The 23,597-nt window shown below is 38.0% G+C and overlaps 4 protein-coding genes and 1 pseudogene across 9 annotated transcripts; 1 reads left to right on the forward strand and 4 right to left on the reverse strand.

Moving 5' to 3' along the window:
- Positions 1-396: 396 nt before the first annotated feature.
- On the reverse strand, positions 397-2,365 carry LOC125472447 (annotated as a pseudogene).
- Positions 2,366-2,671: 306 nt separating this feature from the next.
- On the reverse strand, positions 2,672-6,121 carry LOC103962419 (isocitrate dehydrogenase [NAD] regulatory subunit 1, mitochondrial). Its single transcript, XM_009375115.3, is given in 5 exon segments — positions 2,672-3,129; positions 3,361-3,439; positions 5,078-5,317; positions 5,395-5,657; positions 5,660-6,121. Coding segments are annotated over 5 exon segments (1,119 nt in total). The 5' UTR covers positions 5,922-6,121; the 3' UTR covers positions 2,672-2,854.
- Positions 6,122-9,410: 3,289 nt separating this feature from the next.
- Positions 9,411-12,118, reverse strand: LOC103937694 (SEC1 family transport protein SLY1). Its single transcript, XM_009347635.3, has 2 exons — positions 11,957-12,118; positions 9,411-11,627 (listed from the first exon to the last, which is right to left on the reverse strand). The coding sequence occupies exons 1-2, from the start codon at positions 11,985-11,987 to the stop codon at positions 9,787-9,789; spliced, it is 1,872 nt and encodes a 623-aa protein (XP_009345910.2). The 5' UTR covers positions 11,988-12,118; the 3' UTR covers positions 9,411-9,786.
- A 146-nt stretch (positions 12,119-12,264) lies between these two features.
- LOC103937695 lies at positions 12,265-14,233 on the forward strand. The gene is given in 7 exon segments (XM_009347636.3): positions 12,265-12,423; positions 12,508-12,588; positions 12,807-12,935; positions 13,072-13,134; positions 13,293-13,420; positions 13,906-14,065; positions 14,067-14,233. Coding segments are annotated over 7 exon segments (681 nt in total). The 5' UTR covers positions 12,265-12,336; the 3' UTR covers positions 14,100-14,233.
- Positions 14,234-14,443: 210 nt separating this feature from the next.
- On the reverse strand, positions 14,444-20,437 carry LOC103937696 (protein LAZ1). 6 transcript variants are annotated; one of them, XM_048574153.1, is made up of 9 exons: positions 20,282-20,437; positions 19,217-19,392; positions 18,967-19,023; positions 18,208-18,316; positions 17,340-17,524; positions 17,141-17,229; positions 16,169-16,430; positions 15,536-15,787; positions 14,444-15,084 (listed from the first exon to the last, which is right to left on the reverse strand). In XM_048574153.1, exons 2-9 carry the CDS (start codon positions 19,274-19,276, stop codon positions 14,731-14,733), a joined length of 1,368 nt encoding a protein of 455 aa, XP_048430110.1. In that variant the 5' UTR covers positions 19,277-19,392; positions 20,282-20,437; the 3' UTR covers positions 14,444-14,730. The 6 variants fall into 6 exon arrangements, with proteins under 6 accessions (XP_048430110.1, XP_048430109.1, XP_048430111.1 ...); XM_048574152.1 differs by having other exon boundaries at positions 19,124-19,392; XM_048574154.1 differs by lacking the exon at positions 18,208-18,316.
- Between the last annotated feature and the right edge of the window lie 3,160 nt (positions 20,438-23,597).

Below are 23,597 nucleotides of genomic sequence, written 5' to 3' on the forward strand. Positions count from 1 at the left end.
GCCACGACAAGCCTGGATTTTCATGGCGTTTCTTTGCTAACTCCTTTGTGAAGTAAGGATGCTGTGGAAACTTGAGGCTTGATCTTCAGATCCCCACGAACAAATGCACATTCTTCTTGTCACCTTCTCTTTTGGGCTCACACCTCTTGTTAGGATTTTTGCAATGTACTTGGAGATTTTTTACTAGGAATTGGGTCATGTCCCTTCCACAATCTAAATACTTGAATGCAATAAAATCTTTTGTTTTGCATATTCTCGATAATTAATTTTACTCTCTTCTTTAAATTTGCTAGAGCAAGAAACTCAAAACTTTTCACCCTTGCTTCCACATCGCGGAATGTAATTTAATCCATCAATCTTTCCAAAATAAACTAATTATGGAGTTAAGCCATGGAGTCAAAAACGAATAGGTTTGTGGGTACGGGACGGAGCTCTAAGCTCCTCTTGATAACATTGAACAATAAATGTTATCACCCAAACTCAGCGTCTATAAAGATTTCCACTCCGAAGTCAGAGTACCGCCGTACTCCAATACCAGGTTTAGGACCAACGAAAAATCTTTTACTCCGAGACTTGATCGGATTAAGGATGAGAAAGTGACGAGTCATATCTGGAATGACCTCCGGATTGAGGACTTACCCTTTACTGGAATATCTTTCAACGCTTTACGAAACAAGCCTGGCATAGCATACTCAGCCTAAGAGTTTCGTTGATAACCTGTATTTTCCCCAAGTCCATCAAGTTATGACACTTTACTATATGTACTACTGTTCAAGGTAGAACAAAACATGTTGAGCTCAAATAACTAACTTGAAGGGCAAAAGTCATCGACTTGTATTCGTCCCATGTAAGTCCGGAATTTGGGTTCTCTCTATTTTTTGGCAGTGCCTCACGCTCAGCCTGATGATAATTTATTATAGTCTGACATAGAGGAGTTGGGAACATTCTATTGATGCACAAAGTTAGTCTAGTTACCATCAACTCTTGTAAAACCGCTGCAAGTAAACTGAAAAATAATGTCACCACTGCTGGAACGGACTCAAAGATAGCAAATAAGCCCCCGAATATCAACTGTAGGCAAGTCCTCTGACGAGAACTTCTCTTGGTCCATGTCAAGAATGATTTGGTTAGGGAAATCTCCTCGACGCTTCTCGGGTGGGCTGCGTCTCTCCCTTAGCAATTCCTCAACATGGTTGTCACCTTCTCGTGGCTCTGAATAAATACAAAAACGTTTACTTTTATGTGATATCTTATTGAATTAAAATGTAACAAATTTGCCTGTTCTAGAATGAAAATAACTTTTTTAAATAGTACCCTTAAGCAATTATGGTAAGCTGTGTTAGGAACATTCAAGGGAAAGGACATAAGACCTTGAATAACTCTGTGATATCTCTCACCCAGGTTTTCGGGTGCTCTTTCGGCATCATAACTGATCACATGTTCTGGAAAAAAAACATCTACAACGGCGATACCAAAAGTACCCTGTCAATTAACAAGTAGAGCAGCAGAAACAAGCTAGCATTAATAAAGAAGATACTAAGATGGCTTGAAATTACAACGGAGCCAGCATGTTTCACTTCAACAGATTCCCGACTTGACCAGGCACATAAATGTTTGTTGATACTTTCTTCTATCTGAGGGAGCAACTTTTCATTAATGCATTCAGCGCCAAGATGATTCATGAAAATGCTCCTTGCGTACTTGTGAATGACACCAATTTGATTTGTCCAAGACTCTCCTTCCTGCACAAAGAGCTTAGCAAATGTGTCCAAGTACCGTAGTTCAACCATCCTCCCTTCTTGCTGAATTACATAATTTTTGAACTCAGGATCGTCTGTTACTAGGACTGGCTTGCCTACCAAACTAGTCCAAAATATGGGTCCATATCTGCAAGGAAAAGAAATAGTTAAAGAAAACAGAAGTAGTAAGCATCTTGTCAGTTGTGCAGGCCAACTTTATTTACCTTTCGAGTCTCTTCCTAACGAATGGATGAAGATCAAGGGAGTAGCTGGGAGTAAGTAAATGGACAACCTCTCCAATGAGAGGCAATCCCATAGTACCTGGAGGGAGAACCCCATTGCATTTTGGATTCCTCCAATGACAGTCTCTCCAATGAAGATATATGAATTGTTGAAGCCAAGGTTGCAGTCTAGCAGGATTGAAAGTAAGAGTTCAGAAGATGTAGGAACTTGTATTGTGCCTACTATCCCTAGTACCTTACATTGCCAAGGAACATCTGGAAGTAGCTGGTAAGCTCGTTGATTGCAGGGGGTTAGGGTGGGTAGAGAAAACTTTCGTCTAGTGCTCGAACAAGGGATGCGTTTGTTTTGTTGGATAACAGAGACTGCAAAGGGAATACAAGCATGGTTGCGTTGCGTCTAACCAAAGAAGGGATGTCCTGGTTTGAAAACAAAGTGAATTCAAACGCCTCCTAGTCATCGAAAAGAAGTGAGAGAGCTTCTCATCTGTCTGTTAGCTTCTTCGGTTTCGTTTCCATCGTTTGGCGTTGGCCTTACCGTAGAATTCTGTCTGATGTTAATGACACCGTCCCAGGTCAATGATAGATGTACTACACATAACCCAATCTCAGACCACATAACAAGCTGGACAAATTTTATTTGACAATATATGAGCTTACATATGAATTCTGGGAAGAAAAAGCAAAGCAAGGTTTCATCAAATCAAAACTTCTTTATTACTGAATGCTGTTGGGATCAATTCCGATTATTCCCGAATAGGGAAAAAAGAAATATTGCATTTCGACAGATGTAGGATAACCTACCAACAATGTAGAAGAAAAAAAAAAACAATTATAAACGTGACTATGTGAGGCAATGGACATGTTCCCCGTCAATCAGTCCAGGTTAGCAACAACGGCATCAACAACCTCTTGAGTGCTGCTGACTCCACCGAGATCTTTTGTCCGGTACTTGCCTTCTGAGATTACACGTTTCACCGCTGTTTCAAGTCGATCAGCAAATGAAGGAAACTGGAGATGCCTCAACATCATTGCTGATGACAGAAGCAAAGCCACTGGATTGGCCTTCTTTTGCTCCCATAACTTTTCGTTTCCGACATTTCCTGCTGAAGCACCTTGCTCAAAAACAGCGTGATCAGCACCCACATTTCCTGTAGTAACCCCAAAGAGACAAGGAGGCAGAGTTTAGAAGAGACCGACTACAAGAACAAGATAAATTATAAGTGGTGATCAGCGCTTGAAGCAAATGATCTTTCTTCTATGGACGGGTGGAGTAGATATATCATGATGGAGTTAACAAAAACAACTTTAAAAAGGGTAAAGGATTTGCAACGACTCGCAGAATAATTTAATCAATTAAATTTATTAATAAGGACTTCTACCTCCTGGCATGACACCAGTGCCTCCAGCAATACCAGCTGCTGTATTTGCCACTAGATTTCCATAAAGATTGGGAGTGACCTGCAAGACATGAAACAACCTCTGTAAATGGCACAGGAAAAGAGTAGCACATATAACCAACTGTGAAGTTCGAAACTATGCAAACATCTATTTTAAATTTTCAATAGACAACTTAGTTTTAGCTCAACGACGTAGACAGGTCTTTTGGCTAAAATGAAGAGCAAGCATGAAACATCCAAAGCTCAGAGTTGGGCCCAGACCAATAAGTTATTCTCAAATGCAAGATGACCTAACACACAAAGCCTTTTGCCAGTGTGGGGTCTGGGAAGTGCCACATGGACACAGTTTTACCATTTTGTGGAAAGAATATTTTCCCATTTCAAAACCGGATGATGGGTAAACACCAAATCCTAGATTCAATTTACCCTCCCCCACGAACTCCCAAAGAACAGAAAAATCTGAGTTCATGATCAACATATGAGACAAGAAGCAAACCCATTAGAAACACGAGGAACAAGATGTTGATCCCAAGTTAAAACAGCAGAACCAGGAATTTCACATTGGAAAACAAGGTAGATGAACACACTATCGGACTATTTGTGTTGTATTCGACTTATGAATCCATGCTTAATATTTCACTTGAGTGCATCCGGATTGTTCTTTTTTCCCTGCTTTAAATAGAGCATTACTATCTTTCTATGCTTACTTCTCAACAACCACATGAACATCACAGAGACATCAAACTCTAACAGCTCACTCAATGTTTTGATGTGACTCACGGGTTTTATACTCTCAAACCTTTTCCAATTACTCTTCTAAGTTTTCATAGGTCATCACAATAGCAAAATACCTACAAGAGCTACTCTTTCCCTTTTCTTCAGTCCAAAACTAATAGTAATAGAGAACGTCTAAATTTTGCATCATCAGTTGGCATATGAGCCTATGCAAGATTCTCCACATGTCACGAGTACCTAATATATTTCATAAACTTATATCCACCGTCTGTATTATGGATCAAACCAAACCTGAAGCATATAAGAAGATTAGAACAAAACCACCGTTTCTTGCCTAACAAACATTAGAAATGGTTCGCAATTCAAATCATATTCACAATTCAGATCATAGAAACCCCAAAAGCTTGAAACTTTTCACATTGGCACCATTTCAACAGCCAAAAAAAATTTAAAAGACACACCACTAATGTTAAAAAAAATAAAAAATAAAATGTATTTCATAATAATAGAATAGTTGCAAATTCATCAAAATTCCATCCAGTCAAATGGAGTCAACGAAGTATTTTCCTGGAATTCCTAGTTAAAAACACGCAGTTCATCAATCCACGAAACCTGAACTTTGCTTAAAATTGATGAAAATTAAATTACTTGGCAGCCGCCCCCCTCTAGGCAGCAAGTTATTCCAATGCAGTTTTTAACTAACTTCTTATTAGTTACTCCAAGCTCTTAAATATGAGAGAGAGAGAGAGGACAAAATTTGTTGCTAAACAAACTCCTAATCACCAGGCAAACACATCTGCCAAACAAAATCCTAGTAACCCACGTCAGACCAAGTCCATAATTTAACCAAATTATCCAAACTTAGTCAAAGATTAACAAAGAGAAAAACTTTAACCATGCCATGAACACATCCACATATAAAAACCAGATTCACAAAACAGATTTTGAGCTGAAGGCACATTACCATCACATCAAATTGCTCCGGCTTCGAAACGAGTTGCATACAGCAATTGTCCACAATGATCTCATTGTAGTTAATACTTGGGTACTTTTTAGCAACCTCTCTGCATGACTCCAAGAACAACCCATCAGCTAGCTTCATAATGTTGGCTTTGTGCACAGCAGTCACCTTCTTCCTGTTGTTCAAATACGCGTACTCGAAAGCGTACTTGGCGATTCGCTCCGAGCAGAACTTTGTGATCACCTAACACAATCACAATCAATTCCCGATTTCTCACAAAATTGCAGAGCAAAAAAGATTGGATTTGAGTTTTTGATTACCTTGAGGCTTTCGACGACGCCGGGGACGACCTCGTGCTCAAGCCCGGCATATTCACCCTCGGTGTTCTCTCTAATTACGACAATGTCCACGTTCTCATGGCGGGTGGGTAGGCCGGGGAGGTTGAAGCAGTTGACTAGCGACGCGTACAGGTCGAGCTCTTTTCTCAGCTGGACGTTTAGCGAGCTCACTCCGCCGCCCATCGGAGTCTTCAGGCCGCCCTTCAAGCACACCTTGTTTTTCCGGATCGACTCGATCACCTCCGCGGGACCCGCTTCAGGTCGCCGTGGACGTCGTATCGCTCGAAGTACACGGGAGCGTGCATCGCTTCCATGACTTGCTCGACGGCGTTGGTGACAAGCGGGCCGATTCCGTCGCCAGGGATCAGGGTTACGGGCCGCGGGGCACCGTCTCCGGGTCGGGGCATGTAGGTGACGGATCGGGTGTTCGGGTCGGGTTTGGGAAGGAAGTGTGAGGGCGTGGGGCGGTGGGTGAGGTTTTTTAGGATCGGGAGGGTCCGACGGGCCATGGCTGAGTGTTAGGGTTTTGGGTTTTTTTGGAGGGAGGAGGTTGTCGGATTTGCGAAGGGTCGACTATTTGTTGCAGAGGAGTTGAAGTTGAGCGGGTGATTGACTAGCGAGGGGAATTAGAAAATATGAGAAAGTTGGAGGACTTTTTTACAATAATTCCACGTTCCAATTCGCGTTTCTGGGTATACCTTGGTGGAAACCTGTGTTATGTGGGACTGCCGGTCCCACGTCGTCTATACACCTTTTACAACAACTCGTTATAAGTGAGTAGTGAGTTCACTCACTTATAGTTTGAATTGAATTGGGTCAAAACCATGGACCTTAGGCCTTAGACAGTTGCATTCAGTTTTTTTTTTTTTTAAACAGTTGCATTCGGTTTTTCTTTTTAAAAAACTGATAAGCATGACCGGTTGTGTTTGTTCAAATTATGCCATTATATATATGGCAATAAAATCAGAAACAAAGTAATGAATTTCGTTTCCCTTCCCTCCATATTTCACAGAACCACACACAACCAATTCGCCAAGAATCCAAGTTCAAGTGCAAGAACTTGGATTAGATAGTTGTATCCTGCAAGATAGATGTCCATTGAACTGCTGCACTGGTGTAGAGACGAATTTCTGTCTTAGGAGATTGCTTCTGCAAGCCTCTATCGTCAAAGAAAAAGTCAGTGATTTGTGATTTTATATATAATTACACTAAGTGTTTATGTTTAATTGTTGTTGAGTTTTTCCGTTCGAAATAAAACTGTGCAAATTGTTGTATAATATATACTTAACTTTTGATTGGTTCTAACAGACCTAATTCTGTTGTCAAATTGTCCTAATAATTTCAGTGCTCCATTTTAGGGTATATGCCTAAATTTGTTGGGTTTATTTGTAAGCACACGCATTTTGACACACATTTTAGCATTACAAAATGAGTTCCGCTAAGTGTGTCAAAAATCTGTATTCTCCAGATTTTAACCCAAATTTGTTTAATAGTACTTTTCTCAATTTTTAAATTGAATCTTTTATTGAAAGTCATTTAGTCCTCACTAGTGTAGTGACCTTCTTTGTGAAAATTTGAAAGACTTTAGCCGAATTATTGAACCAAATAAACGATATTATCTACATTAAATATGGAAGGAGTAGGCTAAGCTTTATAATAAGTTTGTTATAATAATGGGGTTCAACTTCGTTTTTGGCAAAATTCGAACCTAAGACCTCTTAGGTACAAGTGAATGAGAATATCACTAGACATAATACTAAGTGGTTCAGAGTGGAGGAATATTAACAATTGAATACTAACCGACTCTTTTTTATTGATGCAATGATTAAAAACTAAATCATAAATAATATCAAACTTACTTCTATGAGATTTAAATCTAAAATCTCTTACTTTCACGTATCATTTTACATTTTACATGCATTTTTTCCACATCCTTCTCTTCACCCTCCTATATTCTTATTCATGCCTACGGAATAGGATCCTCTCCGGATCCTTTTTATGGGATCCGAATGATCAATCAATTAAGTCTGTTCATAGTACATCATGTGGTTAGAAATCATTTTGAATTTAAAATTTAAAATTGAATATAAATAATAATTAACAAAAACTGATTGTACGATATATGATAAACAAATACAATTGATTCATCATTAGATCCCCACAAAAAGGATCTGACGAGGATCCTCATTCCATGCCTACAATCAATCATGTCCTTTTAGTTCACGTAATGTCAATCTTTTTAACTTTTCACATGTTCACTATTCTTTGATAATCTTAATCAACCTTCACAATCGCAAATATGATTTAAGTCGCGTCAAGCGTAAAATATTTATCAAATAGACCGACACAATAGATGCAACAAACTAAGATAATTAAGGAGTTTTTTTTTTTTTTTTTTAACTAAGATAATTAAGGAGTTACAATTGAAGCTTGCGTCTTACCGCATACCAATTTCTATTCACTTATTTGAGAGGGTATATGGCACTTACAATGATCGGTGAGCGTACATTAAACACATGGAAGTATAGTACGTTTAATATTTTTTCACTTTCGAGCACTGGCCCCAATACTCAACAGATTCTCTTTGGATTCTTTTTGTGAAGATCTTGAAAATTCGGAAATCGTGTCCGCTTCTTCATATATCATGCGATCAGTTTTTGTTAGGTACTGTTTCTGTTTAATTTAAATAAAAAAAATTAAAGTGATTATGCATATGGCATGTAAATTTGTGGGTTGCAAAATTTTTTGGAACAAAATCAAATTATTCCGAGAATTTTGGTATATCAAACACATTAAGCTTTAAGCTTGAACTACCTAGACTGACCAAGTCCATGTTGAAATAATTCTTTAAAACAAGACTCCACTAGTTCTTTTTAGGGTGGGTTCAGTTTCATTCGGTTCAGTTTTTTGCCAAAACTGAAACCAAACCGAAACTTTGATTTTTTTCGGTTTTGTTTTGTTCAATTCAGTTTCGTTACAGTTTTGGTTTTTATTTATTTTATAAAACTTGATCTTTTTTTTAATATGGAATTTAGAAAAGAGATTTGCATTGGTATACTAATAATAAGAAACGGGGAAAGTGGAAAGTGGGAAGGTAGTGTACGAATAGAAGAACATATAAACCAATCTTATTTTATCAATAACCTCAATTGCACAGAAAAATGATCACCGTATCCATTCAAAAAGCAAACAAATGGAGAAGTTCTTCCAAGTTCCAAAACTTTCCTCTATAACCAATGATCAATCATTCCTAATTGAACCAAGTATGCTCCTTGAAAAAGCCCTAGGCTTAGTTTCAAATTTAGCAACAAAGTTTCACAAAAGAAATATCATGGGCATACATTCATAAAGTGTAAACGGATTCGGTTCTGTTTGGTTCTGTTTCCAAACCTCCGAAACCGAAACCGAACCAATAATGTTTGGTTCAGTTTGGTTTTTTCTTTTTCCGTTCCCCTTTTTTTTTTTTTTTTTCTTTTTTTTTTCCTTCAATTTTCGGCTTTTTGAACTCACCCCTAACTCTTTCCCTAATTGTATATCGTCTGCTATGGTTGTATAATTTTCTTTACAAGGCCGTTTGACAACCATTCACTTTTAGTTTTTACTTTTTACTTTTTTTTAAATTGATAACCCGTTTGGTAAGTAGTTTCAGATTTCAGTTTTTATAAAATAAAAAAAAGAAAAACTCAAAATTGAAAATTCAAGAAATTAGTTTTCTCTTTTAATTTTTTCTTTCTTTTTAAGCTAAAAGTAGTATTAAACGAGTTTTCAGTAAAAAAAGATGAACAAAAACTGAAAAATTCATAGTTATTTTTTAAAAGAATTTTGAAATATTTTGTTTCAAGAACTCAACTGAATATTGACATTCCGAAAATTTTTGGTTGAAATTGAAATGCAATTCTGATTCGCGAAAACTTTGGATTAGATTTGAAACACTTGGTTCCAATCCAATCCGTCCAACAGTCAGGCAAACACAGTCCAATGTTACTTCACATCTCTCGTTAAAAATCAAACCAATCTTTGGAAGAAATTAACATATCATATTTCAAAGTTGAGCTATTACAGAAACATCAATGAAAGGTAACATCAGTGAACTTTTTTCCAAGTTTCCAACCATACAACTTACACCTCAATGAAATACAAAACTTATGTGATTCTGAAAACTTCTGCCTGTAACAAAACATAAAACCGGTTTCTTCTTGATCCTGGCAGAAAGTTTTGACTAATCTCATACGGAACCACAGAGCATAGCAGTCCTTGTATTACTCGACCAAAAACATGCAACAAAATTATACAGATTCGTCCACATGATTTCTTAGCTTCTCAATATCGTCTTCTTTCAAGTGTAAATAACAACTAAACTGCAGGATTTACGCATCAATGAGTTGAAGCATGTGGAGGAGGAGGAGCACCACCCAATCCCATCTTTTGCCCCAATACTGCAAGCTGCTCCACAAACTCCTGTCCTGTGAGTATTTCTGTTGTTCCATATATAACATGCTTGACAGGCTGCTGACGCTGCGCAAGCTCTTGTAGGCTCCCATACTCCACATAATTACCACCACCAATCATGAAGACGATAGCTTCCTTGAAAGGTCCTTTTAAATGGCTGCTACCCATTCCTGAGCTTGACTTTGGAGCACGAGGATCAAAAACAAGGTAGGAATCAATTTCTGGATTCGGCCTCCCCTCCACCAAGGCCTCCACTGTTCTTGTCAGTGCTAGCTGCCTATCATTGGACAAAAGATTTTTCACACCTGCTGTCACAGCGCTTATTGATTGCCCATAGAGTTTCTCTGCCCAATCGACTATGTTGCTTCTGCTAGCAGAATTTGCTGATGCCAGTGAGACATTCAGTGCCTTGATCTTCTTCACATACTGAAATGCACTGGTATCAACCTCAGATTCCCTGAGGGCTGCTTCCACTGCTTCCACTTCCTGTTGATTAATGGCTTCAGAAGAAATAAGATACATGATAGAAAACCGCAGCTTATCCATCTTACTCCCCTTCCCTCTAAGCACACCTAAAAGCTCACTTCGATCAATGCCTCCTCTAACCATCATGTCATACTCCTTTTTGGCAAAAGAATCAAGCAATCTCTCTTTGATCTCACTCAACAACACAGTTGCAATGTTGGTGTGCTTATCAATCACCTGCTTCCGTGCGGTCAACTCTGGCAATGAGTTCACTGCACTCATCAAATGTTTTGTATTCCCAATCATGTCTGTTCCATCAAACTCAGCTCCATCATTCCCGCCAGTCCGTCTGTTGACCTCATCAACATCCCTCTTATACTTATTCAATTGGGTCTCAATCTCTACCGCTACTTCTGGAAATTCTAGAGACCCATTTGCTACCCAAAAGGGATCTGAGCTATCTAACTCATATGACTTCATCCCACCCTTTTCACCTTGAACATTCAACCTATTAAGCTTCAATCCAAGAATATCATGCACCAAGGGTCGGTACCTAAAATCATGCTGTATTCCCACAGATAACTCAAAATTACGATCAAATATACACAATATGGGGCGCTGGAAAGAGCTCACAAAATTTCCACCTTCCGTAAACAGATTGTTCTTTGACAACAAGTGGTCACGAAGTCTCTGATCCAACGCTGATGCTACCATCTCAGCTGGTCCACCGCAAGGGCACCTGATAATTGGCACAACAGCAAGCGTAGCCAAAACACAGAACAAGCCACCAACTATCTTTTCAATAATCTCCTCAATCTCACGGTCTCCTGCCTTGGGATCGTTTAACTGAACATAACTGTTCTTCTGTGCCAATGAGAACAAATTATCTTCCAGTGTCACAAACTCCAAATACTGATCATGCACCTTCGAAATCCGATGAATCGAATCTGAATTCAAAGTCCCAGATGCCAGGTCCTCAAGCAGAGGTCGAGGAATCAAGGATGAGAAGTTCAAATGGAAGCTATCATACAGCGAGTTGGAGGTGTCAGCAATGATCCTCTGAATGTTGGAATGGCTGGGCTGGACAAAGTAGACCGCAGGCACATCATGAACAGGTTTTCGGTCCTTGTCAATCAGGAAGTACAGGGTCACGCCGTGCTTACGGAGGTCCTTGACATGGATCAATGGGGAGAGAATGTTTTGACAAAACTTATCATAGATCAAGATCTTGTAGACCTCCTCGTTGGCCATACCGGTTGCATTAACGGGTTGGTTCAGATTCAGCATACGGGTAATACATTCTGAATACAGAAATCACAGGTCAAAATCAATAATTTACACAAATCCCAGAAAAATTATTCAAATTTAAGCAAGCTCAATTCAAGCAAAGCAAATGAATTTAGTCACAGTTCTCAAACCAAAATCACAGATCAAGCTCAACAAACAAAACCCTGATAAAATACACACATTTCATCCATTCCAATTGTAATTCCGGTGAAAATTCATCTGGGTTTTCTATATTAGCTAGATGGGTTCTCGATTTAATCCAATATTTTCAATTTTTGCTTCCTTGGTTTGGTTGATACACAGAGATCTAGAGAGAAACTAAAACGGTCAAAAGATAAATCACCTGTTTGCCTCTGCCGCAGATTGAGCGCCATGACCGTGAAATCTACGTTCTCCGGCGAAGCAAAGACTCACAGACTCACTCAGGCAACTTTTGGTTCGCTTCAAATTTTATGAATTTCCCAAACATCCCTGCAAATTTGAGGGTGCCGGTGATGTAAAAAGATGGCTATTCGTCTACAGCCGTTTCAAGGCTAAGAATTGTACTCTAGCTAATAGGAATTCGCCACGTCATATAAATACAGATGTAGTTATTTCATTGGTTGACCACGGAGTCTTAACCAATGTGATCTCATTGAAGCCTAGCAATAAAATCACATACCGTACGTGGAGGGTGTGTGAAGAGGGAAGGAGAGGAGTGCGGTGGCGGGGGGCGGTGTAGAGATGGCGGAGTTTCTGAGGAACAGATACTGGGTGCTGAGGCACGGGAAGAGCATTCCGAACCAGAGAGGCATCATTGTTTCTTCCATGGTTATTTTTTTCTCTTTCCCCCCTCAATTTTCCTTAATTACTTGTTTGGCCCTGCAAATTTTGAGTATTTTGAATTCGACACAGGAAAATGGTACCCGCCCAGAATATCAATTGGCGCCAGAAGGTGTAAGTCAGGCACAATCAGCTGGACAATCATTCCAAAAGGTATTACTTTCTGTTTTAAGATTTGAACTTTTTTGGTTTATTTTGAGTGCAATTTAGTTCACATTCGAAAAGTTTGAATCTTGTTAGTGCGCAAAATTATTGAATGATTAGGAAATGTGAATTAGAGTTTGAAAACTGGTAGGCTGGAAGATTTAACCGAAAACTGGAATGTCTATGGAAACGAAGAAATGGGAGCTTGAGTAGTTTGTAATGTGCAGGTACTTGAGGAAAACAACGTACCACTTGATAATGTTCGGATTTGCTACTCTCCGTTTTCAAGAACAAGTCAGACTGCTCAAGTTGTTGCATCTGTCTTGAACATTCCATTTGAGGGGGCTCAATGCAAGGTAAGATAGTCCCTGAAAATCGACCAAAAGAACGGTATCTTGGTTGATTTCTGATTGAGATAAGCTTGGTTGATCGATTATGCTAATTTAGATTTCAAACCAGTGATCTTTTCCCCTGGTTGCTTTTTCTGGACAGGTAATGGAAAATCTTCGTGAACGCTTCTTTGGTCCTTCGTATGAGCTTTTGTCACATGACAAAGTAAGTCCACTGGTGTTGGTGTGGTTTTTTTTTTCACTGATTAATGTGGCAGATTAAAGGCTTTGTCTATATTGTCGGGTTTATAGGTGGTGCTAACTTATAATCGTCTGTTGCTGATGCTGAGGCTGTCGTAATTCTGTTTTCCCTTTTGCTAGTAGTATCACGACATATGGGCTCTTGATGAGAAAGATCCACTCATGAGACCGGCAGAGGGAGGAGAGAGTGTTGATGATGTTGCGTGCAGACTTGCAGAAGCAATGGAAACTATGGAGTCACAATTTCAAGGGTAAGTGTATAAATACGCGTTTGGTATTCTAACATTGTAGTCATGTTTGCAATACTTCTATCTTAATTTCTAGAAACATCTTATTCTTATGTTTGACATTGCATATGATCAGGCACATTGGCATTGCAGAGACATGAAAGAAAACGTGTAGTTGTTGCTGTGGAACTTAAAAAGCCTATTTCTGAATAATTTCTACTTAAAAGAAAATAGAAACAGCCGTCCGCGTTTAAGAATTTTAGAATTAAGGATGAAAAACTTGTAACTGTAATTACTCAGTTTGTTTGCAGTTCTTGATAGATTATTTTTCAAGTGCGGTTTCTCAGTTAGCGATTTTCTCTGTTATTGTACAAGACCGTCGGTCTATCCAGCTGTGCCACGGCTTTCCTCTTTTAACTGCCATTAGGTTAAATTAAGTCATACCTTTTCTTGCCTGCGTATTATATCTGTGTGACTTTGTCTGTTACATATGTTCGTTCAATCTACAGGTGCACGATCTTAGTCGTTAGTCACGGCGATACCCTACAAATCTTGCAGACGATACTCAATGCTGCCAAGCTAAACGCGGGATCCAGTTACACTGACCTGTCATCAAGAATTCAAGCAGTTCGAACTCCTCCCATCTTATCACAGCACCGGAAGTTTTCTACTGCTTACAGCAGAGCTCCGGGCAGTGATATAAGTATTATCTGCGAAGAAACTTTCATCTTTCGTTTGTAATTTGTCAAAAACTAAGATTATGGATAGTGTTGGTTGTAATTGAAAAGGATTAAGTATATGCACAACTCAGCACGGTGGCTTTGCCTTGATTGACCATTTTTTGGATAGCAAAAGTCGATTTTTTAGTTCTCTTTGCGTTTGCTGCTCAGCCCTTCCCTCGTTCAAACTACCGAATAAGAAACGAAACTCGTTAAGAAATAATTCACCATCTCTGTAGCTATCATAAACTTGGACTGAACCAGCTCCTGCACATCGTTGGATCGCCAACGCTTGGAAAAGAGTGGAAGGAGATTGAGTCACCTTCTCTAACAAAAAGTTGAATTTTAATTTCAGCTGTTACAATTACCGTCCTCGACGTAAATGTGTAAATTACATATACCCTAACAAGACATTTCCTCTAACTTCGATGCCATTTACATTTTTTTTGCGCCCCTAACAAAAAAGAAGCCCCGAGGCGACAGTTGTTGCCATCCTCTATGAATTACAAAGAACAAAAAAGGCAACAGCTTCAGATGAAAATATCGACAAGCAAACAACAATGGAGAAAACCCACAGGCCACAGCATCCCATGAGACAATTTCCATGATCCTTCCTCAATCTTTGGTTACCCACCTACGGCCTCTGACCTGAAACCCACCATAACTCTGATCACTACCACTCTCTCCACCGCTTTCTGCACTGGTATATCCAGATTTGCGGCGATGCCTATTTGCCCTTGCAACCCCACTGTCACTCATGCTTCCGTTCAAGAGAGGGTCATCTATCCCACGAATCACCTTCCGTGTAGGTGATGTGGATATACAACTGTCATCCCTTGTCTTTCGTTTCTCCTTGTCATGTTTCTTAATGTTTTCGGAGATCTTGTGTAGCTTCTCATTGAACCTGGTGAACCCCTTTTCCACTGGCTCTACTGCCTGTGTAACTGTGAACTTCACATCTTGCACAATCTGTATTTGAGGCAAAGAGCAGATTCAGAACTCAAAACTGAAGAATCATACACCATGACCCACAATCAACTGGTTTCATGTAGATACGACTTTCTTTCAGTTCAACAGATGGTTGGCGAAATGTATAAGAGAATAAAGGAACATTTTTCAATCCGAAATATTTGTATCCGTTCTTTTCCACAAACATTTACCACCTAACCACAGACATCAATTAGCAGCCTTCGCAATTTACACATGTTTTCAGTGTCTTACAGCACAGACATCCAATATCAACAGCAATCTACAAATCTTATTGGCTGTACCAAGGTGTAACACTGTCGTTGTTTTAATACATTTCTAAATAACCCTTTCCACAGGAGCTATTTTCCCCTTTTTTTTTTCATCAGGGATTACTAGTTCCATATTCTTAGATCAATTCATGATCGTACTGTACAAATAAAAAGATACTTACATATTCCCCGCCACCAATGAAAACATCTCGAACACTTTCTCTGATGGTCATGCCGCTCTTGACATCAATGTCAGGAGTGGGAAGGCGTAACTTTGTGGGGCGTTCACTGTCCCTAACCTCCTCCGGATCCAAAGGACAGTCAGCCGATACATAGTCTCCAAGAACTGAGACAGTTCCAGGAAAACGATCTCCCATCATTTCGTAAGGTTTGGCAGGAAACACATATAGGTGAACAACAGAGGCAATGCCCATCTGTAGAGGGTGAAAACGCAGAACTGTCAAACTAAATATGTTGCATAAAGATGGTAAACTGAAAAAATCTTTTGTCATGTAACCAATTTAACATTATTGAGAAATGCAAGACAAAGTATACAGAATACTAGTAGCAGAATAAAATGAAAACTGGAGGAGAAAAAAACTATTAGTCATGATTTTGATTTTATCGACTGACAAACCCTTCCTAGATGTACAAATAAATTTCCACCAACACCTTCAGACGAGGAGTAATTATCTCTCAAGACCATCAACTCATACAGTTCAAGTAGGAATAAACTATCATTCAAAACACTACGATTCAAAATGTCAATTGAAAAGTCACAATAAGAAACTGTGTTACCCAATGAAATGTTCTACCTCTATACAAATGATGAAGTCTTGAACACTTGACTTAAACTGCAATCCTTGAGCTATAGGGCTTTTGAACAAACCCAAGGCATAGAGAAGAGCAATTGCCACACCTTGCCACCATGTCAAAAACACAATTGATTTAAATGTCAAAAACTTGGCTAATGGTTTTATGCGAGCTAGTTCATCTTTTGTAACAGTGTAAAACTGAACGAGACAGTACAAAGCCCATGACTGACTAAAATTTAGAACCACTGCAATATAAGGATACCTGCAAGCACAAGAAAATTATGACCATGAGAGTCCTTTATGAGTTAAACGTCCTTAAGTAATATTTTTACAATTCTTTTGTAGGACAATGAGATACGTAGGGCATCAACTAAATAGAAGGAAAATTGGCAAGTCAAAATATCAAAAGCACTTAAAACAGAAGGCATTCTTATTTGAGAAAGTAATTGGTGAAATCCAACAAGCTATGATACCATAGCATAAGTCAAAGGTTCTAAGAAAAAGGCTATGGCTACGGAAACTGAGGTCTTGACAGGTCTCTCCTGCTTGTTTTTGAAATACATAATTTAAAGAACTAAAGCAGGATGACATGACCATTTTGCGTCCCTATCAATTGACAAACCCGTCCACACAGTAACAGGCCAAAGAAATGAGCTAAAATATGTTAGCCACCATCCACAGTGAGTTTAGCAAGATTTTAGAGGTTATTTCGAAATGCAGGATTCCTGAAGATTCATTTCTAGGTATACAACTATAACCAAAACTTACAAGTCCCCAAGGAGCAACTTCACATGTGTATGAACATAATCAGTACGAGTAACAAGCAAGAGTTCCATGTGAAATTCAAGAAGTGATAGTTTAAAGAGCTTCTTAAGGAGGCAAAAAAAAAAAAAAAACTTATCCTATCAAATATATTACATCATAATTTCAAATTACAAATGCTTTTCCTATAATCATTTGAGATTCTCTTACCCACATCCCCATTTAAAGTCACCTTCGCAATATACATCAAAAGCTTCAAGGATAACTGCTACAATAGCACTGAGAGACTTAATTAACATCTGTCCAAGAATAAAAAGTGAATTTATGTTATAAAGGGGAATGGTATTTGAGAACAAGAAACAACGGCCAGGTAAAAAAATAAACTTTCTCAAAGTGATGGTAAACATACATACTGAACAATTCCGAATTTGACAACTTGGTAAAACCATTGACCAAGTTTCCATGGTTTCAAGATATAGTTCACTGGAAAAGGATGCTTAACGGTTCCCCTTTCAGAACTGTGTTCTAATAGGGGAGTCTTAGAACTTGAACGTCCTTCCCTTTCCATAAACTCAATAGTCCTCTCTTCCCCACCTTACAAGGAGGAAAACATATATAAAAGAAAAATGTCAAAAGCAGAATAAATATAAACAACGGAAGTAAAGAAGTTTCTTTATCTATTAAAAACAAATGGACTACAAACTGTAAATGAAAAAAAAATCCTGGATATATATGTACCCCACCAAACAAGGATTATTTGAAATTACCATACATACACTAAGTTAAAGATGGAAAATCTGATCATTCAACATGATTGTCATATGATTGGTCCTAAACACTTCAAAACCTTACCATTGTGCAGAATAGGTATTTATTTATTTGTGCATTGGCCCTGGAAACTTAAAACCTTAACATTGGTTCTGATGTTAGATTCTCATATGCAGAAATTTGTGCATGTATAGAGAGAGAGAGAGAGAGAGAGAGAGAGAGAGAGAGCTGAATGTGTATGCAATACCAGACAAGTAACATCTATTGCATAGCAGCCAACAGGCCAATCCTGTCATCAACAGTGCAATCTTGTCCACAATCAGTACTTGATTGTCGATGAATTCTCAATTACCATGTATTACACGTGAACATATACTTACAATGCTTTTTGTGAAATTCAAGTTTGAGATCCAAAGAACCATTTAATGCATTATCACATTTCCAAACCCATCAAATTTGAATTTTAATGAGCATGTTAGCTAAAGCTAAAGTTCTTAAAAAGGACATACCCAAGCATGCAACCAAGTACCTTCCAAAGCAATACATGGCAAAGGATTCATAGCAATCCCGTAGAATCTCGCAATAAACGCTTATCGAAGGGTTCAAGAAAGATACTAACTGTAAACAGCATCAAGTTAGAATCTGGAAAAAAAAAATATCAAAGATCAAAGGAAGAGTACTTTTCTGTTTGTAACACAGGCACACCTGTACATCTAGTTTCAATAGTAATAAACAATGATCAATTATAAATCTAATACAAGAATTTAATCTTCACAAATTAACAGAAACTTAATGAATGGTACATGTACATTCAACTCATTATCTTCCCAATGTGCACTAAAGAAACATGGATGTTTGTGAGCCACACAAAAACAAATAAAATTGACAAATTCAACATCTTCGTATGTTAAATCTCAATTCAAGGTTTACCATGCACATTAAAGTTTATAAACAAAAAACTACACATAAGGTTCTCCTTGGGAACCACAAGCACACATGTCATATGTGCCGACGCAAACACCATAATTTCCCCCACCCTCTCTTTTCCTGAACTACTTTCCCCACCTTTTCCCTCCCCTCTCTCCATTTAACACTTACTATTAATGATCTACACTAATAACCATTGTCTAAAATAAGTGTGCGTTAAAAAAACTATATATTTAAAAGACATTTAAGATTAATATATGTTCTACCTATAACCCCAAGGAGAGGCTTGAATTAAAAAATACAAACAAAATTAAATTTTAAAAACCAAAATAAAAACTTACAGATTCTATTGCATAGCACGGAACCATGAGTACAACACCAATTAAAAACTTTTGCTCCTGCAAGGTTCACACAACCCAAAATGTGAAAAATGCAACAGAGAAACATTACTATAGAACCATGCATAGTAAATACAATTTGTCACTAGCGAATAAATACCTCAGGATTTTTGTATGCAGAAAGGTGCTCAAATACAAGATAAATTGAAAGGGAAAGAGTGATGAGTACAAAGACACCACAAGCTAGACTTGCCCAGGTAGGAGGTGTGTAGGCCAACTGGGTAATGAGATCGAGAAATGGTGTTATCTTCATCAGCTGTATTTCCTTTTGACCAGCCTATATTCTCAAATATTGCCAGCATAATGGAATTATCAATTCACAAACATATGCATTAAGTGCTGAATCACCACAGACAACAGAATATGGACCTGTTCACCCAGACAATGAATAGTAAACATAAATTGAGAGTACAAATTATATAGATACCAAGCACACCACCTAATATATGATTATTCTCGCGTGGTATAAAAAGACAGATTGACAGAAAACAAAGTGAGTAAAAGGTGCAGGGAAAGGAAAAAACTAATGCCATAATTTGTTCGGAGATCACCATTCCCTAGCTCTAAATGCATTACCATCACACCAAACCATTAGCATGCATGTATTTAACTATGCTGTTTAGTTGTTTGTAACTGATCATGATACTGAACCAAAAGAATCATAAATCATAAATTTGGACATTTTATCATGCACATCATACCACCACAATGCTCAGCATCCTAAATTAGTATAAAAATTGCATACGCAGATTCAACGCTCGTCAATTCAGACCAACCCTCATACACCAAACTCAGTCAAAACTTGCAGCTCAAATCAGCACATGAGAAAAATGCTAGGCATGTCCCCCAAAAGTGAATTTATCAGTCTTTGAGATGTGCAATAAAAACCCATCAACATTGTGAATTCAAGAATCATTTTTCCAAAACACAATCGGATTTTCCGATAACCAATCCAATTAAACAATTTCAGAAATCAACAGTGCGAAAAAGAAAATCTATCAGATAATAAATAGAGGATGGAAATCCACAAAAGCTGTAACAAAAGTGAGCTCCTTTAGATACGATTAGCCAGAAAAGGGAAGTGAAATACATAAAAGGAAGTAAATTTACATCATTTTTCCCACACTTTCCCAGCAACCAAACAGAAAACTCAGAAATTAAAAGCAGATGAACTGACTCCCGCAATCAATTTAACCAGAGAAATCCGATTTTACTATGGTGGGGTAAATATGAAAGAAAAGGGTCAGAAATTACTTACAGCGAGCTTCGTCGACTCGGTCCAGGGAGCCGGAAAGACGATCCTTTCTGATCAGAGAATCAAATCAGCATTATAAACCTCACGAAATTCGCATTCACAGAACCCATCTCAAGCCCAACACGGACGCGGCACGTGACACTTTGTTCCAACAGAGGGAGAAAAAATGAAAGCTCTTTTTAGGGTTTTTTTTCTACAACATCGTATTTACTCAAAATTGTGGGTATTATAAATTTGAATTTAAAATTAATAAAAAAGAAATTGTTAATAAATGTACTTGAGTTACAAACCAATCATTTTGTTTCTTTTCTTCTAGGTTTGAAGAGTTGGAGAAATTTTTTATTGTGACGGGAATATAAATAGTACAGAACGTGTTTTTATGTAAGTGGTGAGAAATTTTATTTTTTAAGTTATTAACTTTTTAAACACATATTCCACCATTTATATAGTGACACGTGATGTATCATCTCAATGTGCCGAAGAGTTGAAGTAAATTGTAAAGTTCAATGAGGTAGGCTTATGCCAAATATAACGAACCTATGGTCTCATTTGGTATGAAAATTATTTTTTATTTCATTATATATTATCAATTGAAACAAACAAAAACCTTTGTAAAAATCGGGGTTGAATATCTAATTGTGCACTTCATATTTTATATATTGAAATACTTGTATGAGGAGTGCGTAATTAAGTTTTTTGAGTATCAATAATAATTTATTCGTCAAAACGATATTTATATTTCGCTCTTGTAGATAAAGAATTCAAAATTAAATTATTATCCGATTCTTGAACAACCCATACCTAATGCTGTAAAACAATTAAACATAAAAAATCCATTGAATGATGAATGAATGAGAGGGATTGTTTGTGTAGGTGCAATGTGAATCATATTTAAGTTGCCCCTCGAACTATCTATGCAATGTGAAAAGTGTGCCCTTCAATGTGAACCATGTGTGCCCAATCCAAGCAGCATTCATACTAACGAGAATCATTCATGCTAATAACATAATCATTGGTATATATCAATTCGCTCACCATATATGCATTCAACTGTCGTGAAATGTGATGTAAATGTCACATAAGTGTTTGGGTAAAAAAGTTAATTAAAGTGGACTTTGGTGAAAGTCATTAAATGCATTAGATAGGAAGGTGAAATATTTTATTTATGTATGTAAGATGCTGAATAACTCAAAATTCCTATAAATAAAGGTATGTTTGTAATCTCATAACAACATACAAAGAAAAAAAGTAAAAGTAATAATACAAATATCTCTTTCTCCTCTCTTTACGTGCATTCCTTTTGTGATATAGTTAGGAAAATAAATAGTGTGATGCATTGCATCCATTCCACTTCTATCTCTAACAAATGTTATCTTTCTCACTTTTGCCTATTTCTAACATCAGCTAAGTTTTTCTCATGTTTTGCTTATACTTAAGAGTAAAATTTTGTTTCCTTTAGTTTAGGGTTTTGTTCCTAGATCTAATTACCCCCTACTTTTTTTTCGATCAATTTGATTGTTATGCTTTCGGAATTCAAATCTATTTATTCACAACTTATAAAAATTGTCACATTCCGGATTTGGAATTGGCAAAAACTAATCACAATAAGAAAATAAATAATATATGCATTTTGAAATATGGATTAAAATCCCATTTCCTCTTTTTGTCCCACTTTTAAGTTGTAATTGTGACAGCCCGTCCCGAATTATTCGTACCGCAGGTGTGAAATGACGGTTTTGCCCCTAGTGGTTTTGTTTCGTTCTGTGGTTGTTTGGGGTTTTGGTTGGCTGCTTTTGGACCACACACACATCCCCACACTCTCATTCTCATCTTCTGCCCTGTCCCGTATCTATCTCTCCCTTTTCTTCATCACTTACGTACGGACAAGGATCAAAACACTCGAAAACGTTACGGATCGAAGTTGAAAACCATACCTTTGTGTTCGTGAGCTTCATACGAGTTCAACCATACCCATTTCAGGTAAGGAATCCTACGATTTCACGTCAAACTCGAGATCCCCGATTTGGTCACAGTTCATGCACACGTGAATTGTTGCGTTTAAGGGAATTTGAAGCTTGTAGGAAGCTTGGTGAGGTCCTTAGGAAGCTCGGGGTGGTTCGTTTGAAGATTTTGGACGTCGGGATTGTGAGTTGCAGGTTTGGCCAGATTTTTCGGAGTTTCTCCGGCGAGATTCCGTGGGTTTTAGGGCTTGAAAGTGGTAAGGTTTTGTTCTATTTGTTGTAAACTTCATTTTGGTACCAATTGCATGAAATTTGGTTGAAAAATGAGTGAGAAACAAAGATTAGAAAATTTTCCAGTTTTCCAACGACGGCGATGGCGGCGGAGGTTGCCCGGAGAAGACGACAAAACATTCCGTCAGTTTGAAAAGAATATTCCTAAAGGCGTTAGGTTAACTTTAACGAAATCTGTTAGTTTTAACAGAATATTCCTGATGGCTTTAACTGACGCCGTCAGTGTGCCAGGCACGTGCTTGCACGTGTGGCCGTGCTTTGGCCGGCGCGTGGGGGCGCACTAGACGTCGAAAAATTATTTTAAAAATATGGGGATGTTCGTGAGGTTAAGTAGATCACGTTGGTGTATTCACACACCCCATTTGAGCATTGCATGAGAAGTTATTACCTAGTTTTGGTTATGTGCTTTAAATTAACATTTTTATAGTTGTTTAACATATAGGTGAGACATATCCCGAGGATGAGCACAGTCACTCGTAGCAAGGGGGTTACGACCCTTCCATATACCAGTGAGTGGGCTTTTGGTTTTCCGTATATACCTATATACTTGTGGATTTTCCCAGAAAATAAAATGAAATGCTTATATGTTTTAAATGCCATGCATTGCGTATGCCTATTTAATTATGCATTAGTAGTTGCATATATGTATGTTTGGTGTTGCGGATGCACAGGTAAGTGCCAGGTAAGTTATAGTTTATGTTTGTGATTAGTAGTGATTTGAGATGCATAGAGAGCTCATAACCAGCACCCTCAGTGTTAATGCTCCCGCCCAGAGTGGGGCACAGTCCTTCACGTGATGTTCACCTCCCACACCACACGCTCATTTTAGATCCAAGTTAGGTGCACAGTCCTGTCGTACATACCACTATAGGTGGTTCCAACTCATAGATGACCCGTAATTATTCGCCTAGTCTTCACATGATCGTAGCACTTGAGTGTATTTATTTACACCCAGTCCTGTCGTACAGACCACTTTAGGTGGTTTCGATTCGTGTGCAGGTATAGTTAGTAAGTTAGAGATTTGAGCTCTAGATTCAGCCGTACAGGTCACGTTAGGTGACTCCGGT

This window comes from the organism of the source record quoted next, unplaced genomic scaffold, assembly GCF_019419815.1.
Source record: "Pyrus x bretschneideri cultivar Hongxiangsu unplaced genomic scaffold, Pyrus_bretschneideri_v1 Contig7, whole genome shotgun sequence".
NCBI lineage: Eukaryota > Viridiplantae > Streptophyta > Magnoliopsida > Rosales > Rosaceae > Pyrus > Pyrus x bretschneideri.

Excerpts from the sequence above, each read along its gene's own strand:
- LOC103937694 (XM_009347635.3), bottom strand. The coding sequence starts at position 11,987 with ATGGCGCTCAATCTGCGGCAGAGGCAAACAG. Across the intron at positions 11,628-11,956 it reads TCTGCGGCAGAGGCAAACAG|AATGTATTACCCGTATGCTG; the intron begins GTGATTTATCTT and ends TTCTGTATTCAG.
- LOC103937696 (XM_048574152.1), bottom strand. The coding sequence starts at position 19,276 with ATGAAGATAACACCATTTCTCGATCTCATTACCCAGTTGGCCTACACA. Across the intron at positions 17,525-18,207 it reads GTACTTGGTTGCATGCTTGG|GTGGGGAAGAGAGGACTATT; the intron begins GTATGTCCTTTT and ends CCTCCTTGTAAG. Across the intron at positions 15,788-16,168 it reads ACTTCATCATTTGTATAGAG|ATGGGCATTGCCTCTGTTGT; the intron begins GTAGAACATTTC and ends CACCCTCTACAG.